The 17,704-nt window shown below is 45.3% G+C and overlaps 1 protein-coding gene across 1 annotated transcript in view; it reads right to left on the bottom strand.

Annotated features, from left to right (window-relative positions):
* The window catches only part of EXT1 (exostosin glycosyltransferase 1), a 262,939-nt gene that overhangs the window by 31,089 nt on the left and 214,146 nt on the right, over positions 1-17,704 (bottom strand). The window contains exon 2 of the mRNA XM_024572023.3: positions 1,060-1,153. Coding sequence (XP_024427791.1) covers positions 1,060-1,153 — 94 coding nt within the window. The remainder of the gene's footprint in view (positions 1-1,059; positions 1,154-17,704) is intronic.

The following is a 17,704-nucleotide window of genomic DNA, read 5'->3' as shown; positions in this document are numbered from 1 at the left end:
AATATCATGAGCAACAGAGAGTAGGATGAGGTTCTGCTTCTGAGACAGCATTTTGCAGACTTAACTGTTCACCTTTCCCGTGTTCTGCAAATGTCTGAACCAGAACTTTGTTCCCTTCGGTGTAGAGGGATCCAAACCACCATTGTAGCAACTTACTACAGTGATCTCATCACCAAAAACACCGGACTGATGACAAAATTCTGCTTCCAAATAACTCATAACCTACACCAGGGATCAATGTGCTCCACCAGCATCCTGAGAGGCTACAAGAACATTAGTGACCATGTGCTTCGCAGAACACGCGGTGCACTGGAAAAGAGGTGCAGGAGAAGGAAGCTCTTCTGTCGGAGGACAGGCCAGAATGACGGAAGTTAGGAAGCACTGTGACAAAAGCAGACTCAGGCACGGTGCAGAGCACAGAGGAGACAGGAACACAGCAGCAAGGGGACAAAGAGCGGAGAAGGAGTTGGAGAGCATGCTTTCCTGAGATCAGGGAAGGCTGGCTGCAACTTCCAGGGAGGAAACGTGGACAACTGTCTCAACAAGAGAAGGCATTTCTGCAGAGTGAGGTTAATGAACAGAGACTCCACACAGGTCTGGGGCTACAGCCACGGACCTCTGACTATCAGAGCCTCGAAACTGCTGGGCCAAGTGAGCGTCACCACCCTGCTAGGCGCTGCACTGAGAGGGTGTATGGAACAGGCAATTTGCTTTCAGGGACGACAACCAACGCCATTTCAACTGCTCATAGGACTAGCTTCCAGGAGCCCAGCTAGGCTGCCCGGTGGCAAGCAGATCTGCCCTCGGCTTGCAATCATGCCCTGAAGAACCCATCCTCCTCCCTGGTGGGGACACCATTTAATCTTCTTATGTCCCAAGGCAGGGAGTAAATCCTCCTCCTGCTCCCACTTAAGACAAAATTTTCTTGGGAAAACAGATTTCAGGTGTTCAAGGCAAATCATACTCTTGTTTAGATCCCAGGAGAAGTGCTAAGGTTCTACCCACCCAGTCTGCTTTTGTTCCCCAGCTCTGTTCTGGGGATGTTTCAGGGCCTCTTACCTGCAGAGCCTCCAGGAACCTGAAGGATCCGAGCCTGCGACCACGAGGAACCAGACAGAAAGTGGCATTGTGCAGCATTTCCCGATAATCATACCTGGAAGGAGAGGAGGAACAATTAGCCAGCGAAGACCTGTTATGGATGAAGGGGTGAATGAATGCTGTGTGGATACACATCTGCATGAAATCCCCAGGGCGACTTGGAAATATGCCAGGCGGGCAGTTCCCACTTTTCCATGGGGGTACGGGGGTTACTGCAAGGAGAACACATAGGAACCTTCGCGTTAGCTAAAGCCACTGGGGTCTTTTGCAAATAGCCCATTAAGGACAAGTCCAATGGTCCCAGGAACCATCTGGCTTGCTCGGCCTTTGTTTTGCAAAATCAGATTTTTGTGTCCTGAAGGAAAGTGCTGCCTCCATAAGCTTAAAAGAAAAAAAAAAATCACTGCCAATGTTTTCTTTTTTTAATGCCATGTCATTCACCGAACTAAGACTGTTCTTGTTCCCCACCCCATAAAACCATGCTATTCAAACCTGCTCAGGAAACCTCCATTACAAGCACAAAACAACATTTATTTTTTCCTTCAAGCCCGAGTGTCTCCATTTAACCGAGAACATGCAGTTACCCTAGACAAAAATCCTGTATGAGGGCGGCTGACATGACTTACAGGGGAAGGAGCCAGCCTAAGAAACGGGGAAAGAGGAATACGAGTTTATGACTGTTTCTTCCATACAAATACCACTTGATGGTATTTTGCTGCTTTTGCACTTGAAAAAGTGCAAAACAGAAGAGGAGTGTCACCTGTCAGGGCTGGTGAAGTGCGGGAAAGATAAGGAGCCTTTCATTTTGTTTAGGGTTATCAATGTAAATGTGATTTCCACAAACATTGTCCTGAGCACGTGGCTTCAAGTTCATGATGAATTTAAGAAAACTTGAAAAACTAGAGATGGCTCCTCCCATCCTGTGAAGGCCCAGGTTCTCAGAGCTAAGATGCAATCACTCATTTTTCAAGAACTTCCCATGCTCCAAAGACAGGTGTGACTTTGACAGTTGCATATGTCACCAGCATTTTCTGACTCTAATAGTCTAATTTAATCATAGCCTGAAGGCACTGGATTCTTCCCTCCTCTTTTGGGGATCCTGATATATAAATTTATATTTTTAAAGTCCACATCTATTTTTATATTGTCATACAAACTAGGCGTATGGGAGTAAGCCAATTTTCAATTATAAACCCGTCATTAAGAAGAGACATCAGGCAAAGGACCATTTGCTTAAACAAGCGTGTAGAACTAATTTGCACAAGAAAAGGTCACTGTGAATGGATTAAGATTATCTCCATTGAGAGTAAAATAAAAACCCTGGCTGCATTAATTAAACGGCAAAATAGACTTCAAAGTAGAAAAGATTTAAGAGGGCTCAAATTTAGCTAAATAAGAAAAATATTAAATTCTGATGGTAACGGCTTCTCTTCTCTCTTCCTCACCAAATGAAGGGAAAAAAATGACAAGCATATTCGAGTTCTAGTGTTGACAATGTCTGAATCTCTGCCTAATTGATGGAGAAGAAGGAAATGTATACACATATGTACACACACACATACATGTATAAAGTTTAAACTGAATTTTTTTTGCCATAAAAAGGTCAAATGCACTTCAGGCTACAGCAAAGTTTAATAAATGCCAAGAATAGAAACCCCAAGGGGTTGGTACTGAAGGTCCTATATCCTCCTCATTAGGCTGCTAAAAATGTAAAACCCTATTAATGTTCTGGATTGTAACACGTTTCAAAGTTGCCAGGTGCACAATTTACTCTAGGAAAGGAGTGGAGGGAGAGAAAAGGCAGAGAAGTTAGAGGCAAAATTCCAATGACAGTTATACCTGGGCATCACTTGATTTTTAAGTGGTTGTGTAGAACGAGTATTTGCTGAAGCAGCGAATAAAGCTCATGTGATCGAAGCTCGTGTGCCTGCCCATCCGGTGCGGGGCGAGTACTCGTGCAGGAATCAGGAACCCACGACCGGGCAGACATGCGATTACCGACACAACACAGGAGCTTTCGGGGCCTCGGTTTTCTCCCCTGCCAAACGAGCCAGCTGGGCTCGACGGCTAAAGATCGTCTGAACACTCCTCTCTTTAGGATGTTTAGGTAAGAAAGAAGAGTGTCCATTGAGAACACCCCTGCTCCAAAGTTTTCCATAACTACTGCGTGTGTGCGTGTACACATGTGTATATAGAAGTCTGCTCATATGTACACAATGGATATTCAGCATGTGTATTCCTAATGACACTCAAAGACACACACGGAATGGACACACTTACAACAATGATTTTCAGATTGCTAACCATGCTCAGCCCACGAACCAGGCTCTCTTTTGGGCTCTGGTGACAATGGGCCTGTGAATTACTGCTGTGATATAACTGAAGGAGTAATGATGCTCCACAAGGCAGGCAGACAATGGTTCCTGTAGGACCATGTGTGGATTTGGTGCCCTCCCCCTCAAACCTTCTGTGGACCTCCCCCCTCCCCCTGCCATTTTCATGTTCTCATATACCCCACATCTCCCTTCTCCAAAATGCTTCCACTCATTCACTCATTGGGTCGTTCTTTCGGGTACTATGTCCTAGGCACTGGTCCAGTCCTGCAGACGTTGTATAGGGAAGATCCTTCCCTAGTTGCTGAACTTCTCAAAGGGTCACCAACAACCAGAACAGGCTGATGAGAACGTGGGGTGTAGACTCTTCTGGGGGTATTTGCCTTACAAGACAGACTTTGGAAGGCTGGTCTTCTGGGTTGACATAGTAAAGAACTCTGTGGCTCCTCCCCCCAGGAAAAGAACAATTTAGCTCATAAAAATTATTTTTAAAAATTCATTTAAAGTTTCTGGAAATTGTCCTAAGGGCATAAGTACAAATGGAAAAGCATTTGTTCAGGAGAATCTGCCAAGTCTCGGTAAGAATAGTGAGTGTCCAGGGCATCTAAGCCAGGACCTGCTCCTCGACCTGACCTACCCCTACCAGCCCCGCCTTACAGAGGATCAGGTGAGTATACTCAGGAAGGCTGGGCTCCTCCCTCCCAACACCCATTAAGAGGGTGAAAAGACAACCAGAGAAAGGAGAAAATAGTTGCAAATCATAGATCTGAGAAAGGGCATTTATCAAGAATATGTAAAGAACTCTCCCAATTCAACAATAAAAAGACAATCCAATTTTAAAACAAAGGATTTGAATAGATATTGTTCCAAAGAAAATATACAAAGCACCATGAAAAGATACTCAACATCATTAGTCATTAGGGAAATGCAGACCAAAACTACAATGAAGTTATCACTTTACACCCACCAGAATGGCTCCAATCAAAGTGAACAGATGAGAACAGGTGCAGACGAGCCTGCAGAGAAATTGGAACCCTGATATGCTGCTGCTGGAAAGGTAAATGGTGCGGCCACAATGGAGAGTGGCTTGGCAGTTTCTTACAAGACTGAAAACAGGCTTAGCACATGACCCAGCAATTGCACATGTGGGCACTTATCCCAGAGAAATGAAAAGTCATCCTCATGCAGAAACTTGTCCATGGATGTTCACAGCAGTTTTATCCTTAATAGCCCCAGACTGGACACCATCCCAATGCCCGTCGATGGGTAAATGAGGGAACAAACTGTGGTACATCTATAGCCTGGAATACTGCTCAGCAATAAGACAAAAGGAACCACTGACCTACCCAACCAGCCCAATGAAATTATGCTAAGTCAAAAAGCCAATCCCAAAAGGACCTATACTGCATTATTCCATTTACACAGCATTCATGAGATAACGTGATTACAGGGACAGATTCACGGTTACCAGCAGACAGGGCGGAAAGATGAGGAGATGACAGGGAGGGCCAATTCTCCCCGATATCACTCCAGGTTAGAAATGTGAATCGTATACTTCTTAGAAAACAAGAGACTATCCTAAGCAAGAAGGTAAGTAGATGAGGGAGGCAATCGATCTCAGAGAACGTGCAGCTTTATTAATAAGTGGTTTTGGTACCCTTTTGGATGGGCAGTAAGCTCCCCGTGGTACAGGTGATGACACAGGGAGGGCAGTTTTCATAAATGACTGCAAGGAAGAGCGCAATTAAAGTGACACGACCCCGAATTCAGCCCTGAAAGCGGCACTGCCCTGCGGCCATCATAATTTTCTCCTCAAAGTTGTACAGTGTAATCTATGGGATACACCTCATTTACAATGGGCCATGTAATAGAGCATAATTAAAGTCCTTCCCCACCATATGAAACACATTTTTGCTGGCAGTAATTCAGCACAACTGGGAAGGGGGGTTGGCGGCTGGCGGGCAGCATGGCAGAGCACAGGGGCTCTCAAGGTGCGTTCTCCTAACCAGGCGCACCGTCTGGGAACTTGCTAGAAACATAACTTCTCAGCATCACCCAGGCCTCTTGAATCAAACTCTGGGGGAAGGACCCAGAATTCTGTGGATGAACAAATCCTCCAGGCAATTATGATGCACCCTAAATTTTGAGAACTCCTGGCATGGTAGTTAAGAACTTAGTCATTAAAAGCTTAGTGGTTGAGCAGCTTCAGCGACAGCCAAATCTGGGTTCGAATTTCAGCTCTGCTATTTTCAAGCTGAGTGATCTTGGAAAAGTTATTTGTCTGACTCTTAGTTTCCTGGTTGGCAAAATGTGACTAATACTTACCATTGTGAGGATTAAATGATACACTTTAAGAAAAGCCCAGCTCACTAGAAGCAATCCATATATGGCAGCTATTATCGTCACGGCTGAAGGGAGGCAACAGAATATAATGGGAAATGCATGTGAAGTTAGAAAACCTGGGTAAGGAACTGGGTTCTGTATCTACCACTTTCAATGCAACCCTGAGCAAATCGTTCAACGTCTCTGAGCTTCAAAGTCGTGAACAGCAAATAAGATCAAGTCCATGCAGTATAAACTGTAATATGCTATGGAATCACAAGTTACTGTGGTACATTGTATCAGGATGAGAGGAATAAATACATTTTTAAAACCAGTAACAATAAAAATAAAAATAAAAATAAAAAGAGAGCTGATTCCCAAAGACAGAGCCAGGAAGAAATGTGGAGCAGACCCTTTAAAGCAAACTGGAAACAGAAGCTGTGAATCACAGTGGAACAGCAGCTTCTAATTGAAAGGATTGTGCCTTATTATCAAAGCCACAAAGACGAGGACGCTGCTGGTGCAGCGTGACCATGGGTCCTCCGTGGTCCCCACAATTCCTCTGCAGCGTGCACATTTGCCATGTGAACTATATTTTGCTAATCAAAGAGGACAGGGAAGAAGCAAGTGATCCAGCCCCTTAACTCTGCAGTCACACAATTCTAGTCTCCCCATGACATTGTTAGTTTGTCTCAAGAATTTATTTATAAAGAAACTTTATATCTACAGTTGATCTCCCCCCTCCAGCTCCCGTCCTCATAAGTACTTAATCTTTGCTTACTCCCGGGTTTGAATAACATCCCTTAAGAAAAAAAGAAAGAAAACGAAAACAATGCATGACTGCTGTATTTCCCTAAAGCGCATTGGGATAAGCGAAATCAAATCAAATTGTGGAGCATTTCCTTTGTGCTTTTTTTCATTCATTCAACAAACGTTAGTTGAATGTCTACCATGTGTCAGGTACCATTCAAGGAACCAGTGAAAAGGCAGGTGTGTTATCAAATGATTATCATTAAGTGAGGGAAACGGTATGATGGGGGCACAAGGTGGGGATTCTTCACAGAGGAACAACAGCCGCAACTGAGCTGTGGTGGGGAGAGCGGGAAGCAGGGATTTCTCCAGGAGGAAGGGAGACTCTGAGCTAAGTATTAAAGAAGAAGTAAGAATTAGCCTGGCAACAGGCTAACAGGACGTAGAAGTTTCAAGGCAGGAAAAAATGCCACCGAAGTGAAAGAAACCACCTAGTCTGGGGTGGGTGAGGCCGGGAGGAGAGCGGCTGAGGCTGCTGATACTGGCCATATGCCATTGGGAAGACTGTGTGTGGCGTCTCCTGAGACTCAGACACGACGACCCTGTGTGGGTGGTCACGAGTCACTGAAGGGCTCAGGCAGAGGCCTCAGATATGTTGCTGATGGGAATCCTCACGCCTTGATAGAACCCAACTTCACGGGGAGCATTAAGTTCAGAGTCCAATTACCTTGCCAAGGCAGGTCACAGCTATGAAGCCAGCAGGGCTCCAACTCCAGGTTCTCAAAGGGTCTTTGCTTGTTGTAACATCACGCTGCTTCCTTGGTCAGCCCACCCAAACGCGGTGTCTGAAAATAACATTTCCTGACGGAGTAAGATCCTAAGCAGTTCACTACTTTCAACTATTAGCAACAGACTTAAAGAGACCCTCCCTCCTACACAAACTCCACCCCATGGCACCCCAGATCAATCCAAGACGGTGCTCTGTTATTTGTTACCCATATTGCCTTCGACCGTTTCTCAGCCTTTACAGATTTACCCCTTAAAATTTCAATTATTTTTCCAAAAACTCAAAAGTCCATAACATGTAATAATACGAAATTGACCCAAGGCACAGCTTATAACCGAGAAACAAATACACAGGAGCCAATATTTTAGCTAGAAAATGGTTCTAGCCAGCCACCGTACTATCTCTATTTGATGTCTCATAAGCTTCATATGGAAAAATATAGGCCCCTGTGGTCTCTGAGAATTCACCACACCCACGGAGCCTCCGTTTTTTTGCCCACCTACGGCACAGTCTTTCTGCATACTAATGAGCTACTCCATGTCCTGGTGCTGGGCGCACACAGATGAGCAAAACTCCCGCTCGGCTCACCAGACTGGCCACAGTCTCGGGCACACGCAGTGCCCCCAGCAGGGCAGGGGAGGGGGGACACTCACTACTTGGAGGTGGTGCCATTCCTGCCACTAGAACCTCCAGGCACCCGGTCATGTCGAGGATTAGAAATTTATTTCTTTGTGAAGCTCATCAGAATGAGGCTGCCCATCCCAGCATCCGCTGCAGAGAGCAAGGCTGGAGACAATCAGGGACAGGTGTTTCTATTTACCCTGTCACATCTGGCTTCCATACAAGACTGTCCCTTTTTATGTCCGTTGAAAATCCATTTCAATATAGTGAAGGGAGAGAGGTAACATTTTGTGGGCTCCCGTGAGGCGGGAGGCCCCTGTGGGAGGAACTGACATCACACACATTCACACATTATCCCAGTTAAGAGCCACAACGAGAGTTAGATGTGATTATACCTGCTTTTCACAGGGAAAAAGAGTCAGAAAAATGTTTGGAATCAAACATCCCATCTGAACACACTGGACATAATCCCGCATCACGCCAAAATCCCCCACTCCGTCTCTACCCTGAACCACCTACTCACAGCTCACAACTTGGACCCGCTGATAACTGCCACCTGCATATATTAATCAATACAACATGTATCAGGTGCACCTTGCGCTCTAGAAGGGGAAGACCATCTCACCTCCCACTCACAAGCTAGCAGCTCAGTGGCTAATATATAAAAGGAAGTGAAAAAAAGGACAACCATCAATGATAACAATAATCCCCATGCTGATTCAATGTCTCCCACGGGCAGGACAGGTGCTCCACAACCGGTGCTCATTACTGCCCTTCAGCTCTACAGCCACACGTGAAACAGCCCCATTCTACAGATGATGAAGTAGAGCAAGGGTGCCGTGGGCTTGGACCAGGGGGGCGGGACCCACAATATGCTCTGTCGCCTCTCAGAGTTGCCCGGCAGGAAGGAGGAACACGGTGCTGGCGAAGGTAGAACAGCAGATTTTGAATGCAGTGTGCCAGAGGACATAATTTCAGGGGGTTGCTGAAGGCGGTGAGGTTTTAGAGCTCCAGCTTCTTTTAAAATTAAATGTACTGGGGTGACATTGGTTAATAACATGATACAGGAAAGTTGTACAAGTCTATGACACATCATCTGCACCTGGCATTGCGTGCCCACCACTCAAGGAGCACCAGCTTTTGTGCTCAGCAACCCCAAATTTCAAACTGCTCTGAAATAAATGCGATTCCAGGACATATGGGACTACATTCTTTGGCTACAATTAAGCCTGTCTGAAAATGCTAAATCAAGGGCTACCTGGGTACAGGGGGAAGATAAAGGAGTGACAAGAAAAGAGTCGGCCACAACAATGACCTCGGGTGGATGAATGGCCCCAGAAGAGGCACACAGAGGCCCTGGCTGAAGAACTAAGTGTCCGTGATAGGCCCAAGGGCAACTGGGAAGCCCGAGGTCATTATCTAACCATTAACCTTTCACCAGGCTCTGTGCCACGAAGACAGGCCAAGTGGAGCAGGGCCAGAGAGTTCGGAATGAAGCAGAAATACCAGTGGCAGCGACCAGCAGCACCGAGTGTCCATCCAGGATGGCAGCTCCTCCTCTGGGACAGCCCAAGTCCCAGGAGTGGCTGCTGCAGGGGCACTCCTCATGCCATCCCTCTTTCCTTCCTCTGCTGCATTTCCACTTCTGCAGGAAGCCTTCTCTGATCCCCGAGTCTTGGCCACAGACCCTCTTGTGCTCACACGGCACCCTGGGCTGACATGTCCATCTCTCATGCTGCATCAAGTTGCCCGTTTTCTTGTCTCCCTTCCACTGACTCCAGGAGACAGCACATGGTCCTACTTGCTGTTGTGCCAGTGCCTACCCCAGGGTCTGGCCTATAGCAACCACTCAAAAAGCAGTTATTAAGTGGATGCAAAGTGCTCAGTGTCCACTGGTTTGCATTTAGACATGAAAGCAAGAGGGAAACACAGGAGAGAGGCAATGTATTTAACTAATAACAACATGCCCAGCTCTTGACTATGCCAGGTCTTCCTAGGGTGAGTTTCACTCTATATTTAGGCTAAGCCCAATTTACAGAATAGAAAATAGTGTCTTTTTTGGGGGGAAGGGGAATCCTTCTTTTTTTCACATTTTCTATCCCTTTATCTCTAAAGGCCTGGAAGACTGTTAAAATTTTCAGCTTCTCTCTGCACATTGATGAGTGGGAAATGTGTGTCTCGCCAGCCCTGAGAAGTGGTAGCTTTGCAGGCACACCTCGGAGATGTTGCACTTCAGCTCCAGACCGCAGAACTTAAGCAACTATAGCAATAAAGAGCGTCATAATCTCTCTTGCTGGTGGAAGGTCTTGCCGTCAATTTGTGAGAAATTCAACATCTGGAAGCACAGTTAAGGGAAGCTCAATAAAACAAGGTATACCTGTAATTGCCAACCAAGTTGAATGTATGCACAGGGCTATTCAAACCAAACCTTCTGCTGGCCTTCCTGTGTGTCTGAGATGGGGAGAAAACCCTGCAGAACCTCCTCCCGGTTTCTGTAAGGATCAACAATGCATTGGCCCAAAGGCAGTGACTCCCCACTCCCCAAAGAAAACTGGGCCCACACAAGGTTCTGACCACTTGCCTTCTTGAGCTAAGACATACTTGCCTGAGCTGTGCTGGGATTAGAAGAATGCTTGGAATTCCTGCTGGCTGTTCCCCTCCCCAGAGGAGGGCCACGCAGAGGCTGGCCTGCAGCAGATCTGACATGCCCTGCATTCCTCGTCAGCTCTTAAGCCTTCTGTCTGGTACTCAAGTGATTATAAAATACCTTGAGAATCCAATTACAGTTAATGAAATGATGGCCGGTTCCGTTAGCCTCACTTTCCCATCTCCTCTCTTAGTTTTTCCTTTCCTGGGATCCACCTTCTGACTTTGACAGCCAGGGCCAGCTCACACCCAGGCCTTTTGGGCTGCATAAGCAAATGAGACCTCAGAACCGCACAGGTGGAGATGGTGAAATATCAAAAGAAAAAAATAGGACACCAACATGATATGAAAGCTGCATGAAGCTAGCTATCCACGGACAGTTTGATCTTTCCCATCTGGGCATCTGAATGTACAAATTTATAAGACGCACATGTATCCACGGGACATAAAAGTTTGTGTGATGGTTAACGACCTAATTCTTTATTTACCAGATCAGCCTCCCATGAGGGTTTGGTCACTGGAGATTGGGAAGGCCCGGAATCTGCCATTTCCTTCAGTAGAAGCACAATGGTGCCCCAGGGGAGAGTCTGGGAAGCTCTGAGTCACCCCTCCCTCCTCCTCCGCAGGCTCTGCTAGCACTTGTTCCCTGGAGAAGCAGCTAAGGAGCTAGCCAACTCCTAGGTGGCCTCATTTTGGGAAGAAGCTATGGGACAGAGAAAAAAATTAAGCATTTGAGAGTGGAGAGGTAGACCAGCTGTCCCTTAAGATGCCCTACTATTTGATCACTGGACAAATGAATACTGAGCAGCTCCTTGATGCCAGGCAGCTCGCTGAGCACTGGGGAAACAGATGCAAACACCTAACGGCTTTTGTAATTGTAGGGGCACCAGGTCTCCTCACACCCTTCTTCCCTAGATCTCCTTAATTCTACTCCTGGCGGTCTGTCCACATGAGCAGAGAGAGCAACAAGAAGCATACTCTGGTTCATACTAGTTTCGGGCCAGAATAGGTTCAGTCTTTTTAGGTTCAATCCATTTTCCAAAGAATAACCAAAGATACCTTGAAAAGGTTCACTCCCAGGCTAAAAACCCTCCAATGGCTCCTGGTGGTGCTTAGAATACTATGCACACCTCAGCCCAACAGGCCCCCATGAAAACTGGCCATCCTCTCCATCACTCACCATCTACAGCTACAATGGCCTCCTCTCGGCTTCTCAAGACACCACACTCATTACCACCTCCTGGACTTGTACTTGCTATGCCCTCTGCCTGGAACATTCTTCTCCCAAATCTACCTCAGGATGCATGTCGACATTCAGGCAAACTGTCGGTCCCCAGAGACGCCCTCCCTGGCCAGCCCGTGTTCCGGCACTCACTGTCCAATCATTGCCCTGTTTCATCTCTGTCCTAGTATCTACCACTGTCTGAATTCACACACATGTTTGTTTTACTGGCTCACTGGCTTCCAAAGAAATATAAAGTACACTTCATGAGAGCAGGAGCTTACCGGTTCTTATTCACCACTGTGACCCCAGCTCCCAGACCTGTGCTTGGACCATAATAATCTTAAGACTGAACATAGGATTCTTCAGAAGTGTTTGTTGAATGAATGCCCAATCTCCTTCCTTTTCCTCAGGGAAGAATACCTATGAGATCAACACCCAAGTTGCTGGCCACATTCACCAGGATAATTCATACGACACTTTTCTAAAAGAATAAAGGAACACTCTCTTTCATCTTTGTTTTATGCAATACCAGCCTCATTTCTCTAGTCAACGCCAAGATTCATCAACTTCTTCAAATGCGATCTGCTATGAAAGCGAGATCCCATTAAAAATGTGTTTAGGAAGAAAAAATTTTTTTAAAGAATGTCATCAAGAGATTTTTATGTAAAGTGATAGGATGAAACCTATACTAACTAACCTCTAGAAAATACAGTTTCTGGTCTTGACTTTGTCATTAACTGTTGGATTTTAAGCAAGGCACCTTGGTTCCGAATCCACGCTCGTTTATGAAATGGGAAATCAGAGTACTCTTGCTTATTTAACAAGGTCTACAGAGGATCTAATGAGACAGTGTGCGTGAGAGCATTACGCAAACTAAAGCACGTGTGAATATTAGGAAGGATGAGGCAAACGTTTTCTTGGAATGGGTTTTGCACAGAATGAGGCATAATGCAGAGGATGTCAAAGGCCTGGCATTCCTTGTTTCTTTTTCTCTTTTTTGAGCCCCAAATTGTTAAGGCCTATACCCCAAATTCATCCAATGCTTCACAAGTGTAGATTATCTTCCAAAAGAAGCATCTGGAATAGCTAATTTGTTACCGAGGCCAATGATTAAACACACGTGACCCCATGAGGCTGAAAGGCCGGCCATGATTTCCACTCTTCCACTGGTAGTGTTCAGCTATTACCCAAGTCAGTCTGTTTTCAGAGTTGGAATTCATAATAAAGATGGCTCAGAACTCTTGGCTACAAAGCCCTTAAAGAGAGAGCAATTCTGTCACATGGAACATCTTGCTGCTTGGTTTCCATTAAGGTATCTTGGCTTTTACATAAACTGTCAAGTAAAACTTGGCCTCAAAACACAATGTGAGTAACTTCCTTTGTAGAGGAGCTGACAGCTCAGCTGCGTGTCAGACACACAGCTGCGAGGACTCAGCTCCAAAGGCTATTGCATCCTCTGTGGAAGGGGAGCTGGTACCACAAAGTGTCTTTACTCAAGATCAAGTCAAAGCAAAATTTAGGGATGATCTTTATGGAAAGTTAACCCCAAAACGTCAATGTACCACATCCCTCTCCACAAGTGTTGGTTTTGGAATTATAAAAGTTTTGGAGGTGCGAAAACATAATTGGAAAACTTTTTTTCCCTGCTTAAAGGGCTAATTGATTTCACAGGTGTTTAATTATCATTTGCAGTGAGATAATACCTTGTAGTGCCATAAAAAATGGATTTAATTTTCAAGTGCTTGCAAAACCATTGCCAAAGCCAAGTTACAGCTAAAACGAGATGGTTATTCTATAAATCAAACACACTGCCTCCTTTCTTTGAAAATTTTAATACTTGGGGATAATGATATCTGACAACCTTGAAACTAACTGAAAAGGATTTTCCTGCCAAGTGCCAAAAGGCAGCCATTGGAGCATCTTGGGCAGTCTGGTTCATTAACAGTGACTCAGGCAGCCTCAGGACTCCGTCTGTGGGCTTCCAAGACATGCCAAGGGCAAGGGCATCTGTGTGTGTGTATGTGTGTGTGTGTGTGTCAGGGCACAGAATTCTCTCGTGAGACCCAATAGCCATGCATCCAATAAGGAAAAATAAAAGAAAGAAACCCAATCCACCCTTAGCACAAAAACTGCCTGAAAATAACTGTAACTGTCTGAGCCCAAACGGAGAACCTGGAATGTGGCAAGTGAAGGCTTTTCAAGTTGCTCGATGAACACTTTCCTATCTTATGCTTAAGGCACAATCCTGGTGCTTCTGGTCATAACAAGTGAGAGAAATCATAACATTAAAAAAAAGTGTTCATACCTGGAAGGCACCTCAAAGATCATTCATGCCAAACATCCCAGATAAACAAAGCAAAGCCAGGAGAGGACAAGTAAATTGCCCCAGATACCTCCACCAGGGGCAAAAAGTAAGATAAAGCCAGTCAGAGTACAAGTACTTTATGATTTCACTTATATGTGGAATCTAACGAATAAAATAAACTAAAAAAATAGAAACAGAGGCATGGATACAGAGAATAGACAGACAGCTGTCAGAGGGGAGGGGGTTTGAGGGGCTGGAAAAGCTGAAGGGATTAAGAAAAAAAACCTCACAGACACAAACAACAGTATGGCGATTACCGGAGGGAAAGAGGGGTGTGTGGAGGGAGGGTAAGGGGGGGATAAATGGTGATAGAAAGAGACATGATGGATTATAGAACTGTACACCTGAAACCTATGTAATTTTCAACCAATGCCACTCCAATAAATTCAATAAAAATTAAAAAATAGGTTTCGATTTTTTTTTTTAAAAGGATAGTTCTGAGCAAGCAGAGAAACAGCTTGAAAATAGATTTGGAGTCCCATTCTCATTCAAAATCTAAAAATAAAAGGAGAAATGTTTTTAAGGTTAAAAAACAAAGAGGTTTCATTCTGTATAAGAGTGGCTATTTCTTCAGCCGAGCCCTGTTTCTGTGGAAGTGCTTAAGCTGCCTTAAATAACCGTATGGGGATTTTCATTGGTGCCACATCGCAGATATTTTCCTCCAACTTTTATTCTGAAGCTGCTGAAGTCGTAACATGTTCCATTAGATTAAGTGTGCTTAAATGATTTAAGAACATAGGGCAATCTGGCTGGGCACGCACACTGTCAGCATTTTTCATTTACTTGCACCTGTGTACAGAGGGCACACTCCTCCAATCACCGTACAATGTAAATTTTCAGCAGGTCAAGTTGGCCTTCACAGCATGGGTTAAGGTGTTATAAGGCAAAACGCAGTATAATTGGTGCCACTCCTGGACATGGTGTGTGGGTCCTCATAGCCAAAGTCTGGGCCAAAGGCACGTGGGCAGAAGCAGCAGGGGAAATGTGGACAGGACGAAGAAACATTCATAGGGATCGCCTTGGGGTTGCAAAAGAAACTCCAGCAATCAATAAAAATGATGATTAATAATAACAGCGAACATTGATTGTGAGATTATTCCATGTCCACCCGTCTGCAAAGGACTACATGTCTGTCTGGCCATCTGACCGTCCAACCACCTTATGAAGTAGGCTGTATTATGTCTCCTACTTTACAGAAGAGGAAATTGAGGATTATACCTAATTTATCTACATTCACTTGCTAAGTGGCTGGTGAGATACTGCACAGTAGGCACACTGCCTGCCTTCTAAAGTGCTTCTTGGAGACGCCCATGGACGTCTTGAGAACCACTACGGAATCTACTGGACTGATTTATGGTCTTCCAGCCAGAGATACGCCTGGCACTGCACCAGGCCTTTCATCTGGCTCTGAATTAGAGATGATATCCTTCCCGAGGTCAGCCCTCCAGCTGAAGTGTCTGTCACTCGCAGGTCCTGGGGAGCAGGTAGAGCACGCAAGAAACAAATGGTTGTTCCTCAGCTCTATTTTATCCCAAACAAGACCACTTTTAGGATACAGGAACCGGAAGGCCTCTTCCTAAGAGCTGATACAATTTTTACTTTCCCAATCCACAACATGCCCTTCGGGTTACCTAACAAACTTTGTGGGGGCCTACTATGTGCACAGGCCCCTGAGGCCATATGAACACAGTAGGGAAGAGATACAAAATAAATCCTGTAGGTGTCAGTGACATTTCATTCCTTTGTTCACTTAGTCATCAGTTCATTCTACTGATAATACTCATTGTGAACCTCTGAAGTACCACAAGTGATGTTGTCAGAGCAGGGAAAACACAGTGAGCAAAAATTCATCATCATCATCACGTTTGTTTACCTTATGGAATTTATAGTCTTGTTTGGGAGACTCATATTAAATAATTAACCGTAATAAAACCAGCAGCTGTGGAGAGTTCCCAGCGAGAGACTAATGGTTCTGTAAGAGCACATGGAAGAGGAATGTGACCTGGGCGGGGGCGGGGGGGGGGGGGGGGTGCGTGAGATTAGCTCAGACCGGAAGAACAGGTCAGGGTCAAGCTGGACTGGGGGCGGAAATGAAATGCCGTGAGTAGGGTTGACAGCAAGCCGTCAAAGTCCCCTCAACATGGCCTTGGTGCGAAGGCCATCAAGAAATTTAAAGTACATTAGGGCAAGCAAAATACACAGACTACAGCCAGTCATCTCAACAAGTCAAATATATCTCGCTGTGGCGTGGACTAGGATGTTACGTAAAAGAGAGGTTGGGGTTTCTTGCTGCCTGGAAAAATGGGTGTGATTAAAGACTGGATGTCAGGGCGGATAAACACTTTCTGTTAAGCACGTTGATCACAGGAGAGCATTCTAGATTCCACACACCTGCTAAGCAATAGCTAACAGGCAACAGGCCTTAGCCCATGTTACAGATAGAAAAGCTGTGGCAGAAAAGAGACTTCACCTCTTGATTAGAGTTAATGAAAGATACTTCCTTTTGCTCCAGTTCTTTTTACCTGCTCATCCCTCCCCCCACCCCCAGCCCCAGGGACCTGCCAGCTCACCTATTTTAGCACTTATTTATGAGCCCCTTTTCCTGTTGCAGAACCATTCTCCGGGCTCTGTAGAGATGGTGCTAGTCCCTAAATAATCATGTTTTCACAGTAATTAAAAGCCAAATCCCCAAATCCCTAAATGCTATGAGCAGCTTGAATGCCTGTATTTTGGCCTAACATCAAGCATCTCTTGGGTAAAGAAAAATCATGAGAGAAGAGACTGAAATGACTTAATTGCAGAGAGAAGCAGCCTTACAACGAAGCAGCAGTGGACCGAGAGGAAGCGGAGGGTGGAGCTTGTACTGAGATGGCACACTCAGGAGGAACCCCAGGGGCCCTGGCTTCTGCCCGGCCTCAAGTACTGACCACTGTGGGGCCTGGCCTGGGGCCCGCAGGCCAGGAGAGACCCTGTGAAGGTGTCTTTCTGCCAGAGTGATGAGTCCTTCCCACTGACTTTAATAGTCCTTAAGCTGAGAGGGGTGAAGAGGGAATTTCAGCTATTAAGCCATTAGTTTAAATTGGAGTCAAGAATGAGGGAAAAGCCACAACTGGGATTTGCCCGACAGTCACTGTTTTCATCCCTCTGCCTCCTAGACTAATTTCAGGATTAGAGGACCTCCCCTCACCTCAAACCTCCAGCACAGCAAATTCAAGATCAGACTGTGAGACCGAACCGCCACCTACATTGTTAAGGCTGCTAATCCCTCAGGAAAAAAAAAAATTGGAAGAAAAAGTTGGGGGGAAAAAATATCATATAACATTACAAAACACATCATTTTCCATTCTTTAAATCGAAGTGCTTCCTAGAATAAGAAAATTGATAGTAAGAGTCCAAGAAAAGGCTCTTAGTAGAAAATTTAAAAGATACTTACACAATAACACCTTCACATGCAGAAATAACAGTAATTATAACAATATAACAAGCACTACAATTTATAGCACACTCACATGCTAAGCACCTTGCTCACTGCTTTGCTCGGAGTAAAACAACTAAGC

Source organism: Desmodus rotundus, chromosome 8 (genome assembly GCF_022682495.2).
Source record: "Desmodus rotundus isolate HL8 chromosome 8, HLdesRot8A.1, whole genome shotgun sequence".
NCBI lineage: Eukaryota > Metazoa > Chordata > Mammalia > Chiroptera > Phyllostomidae > Desmodus > Desmodus rotundus.
The sequence above is the reverse complement of the archived record's forward strand: the minus strand, read 5'-3'. Positions and strand labels throughout refer to the sequence as shown.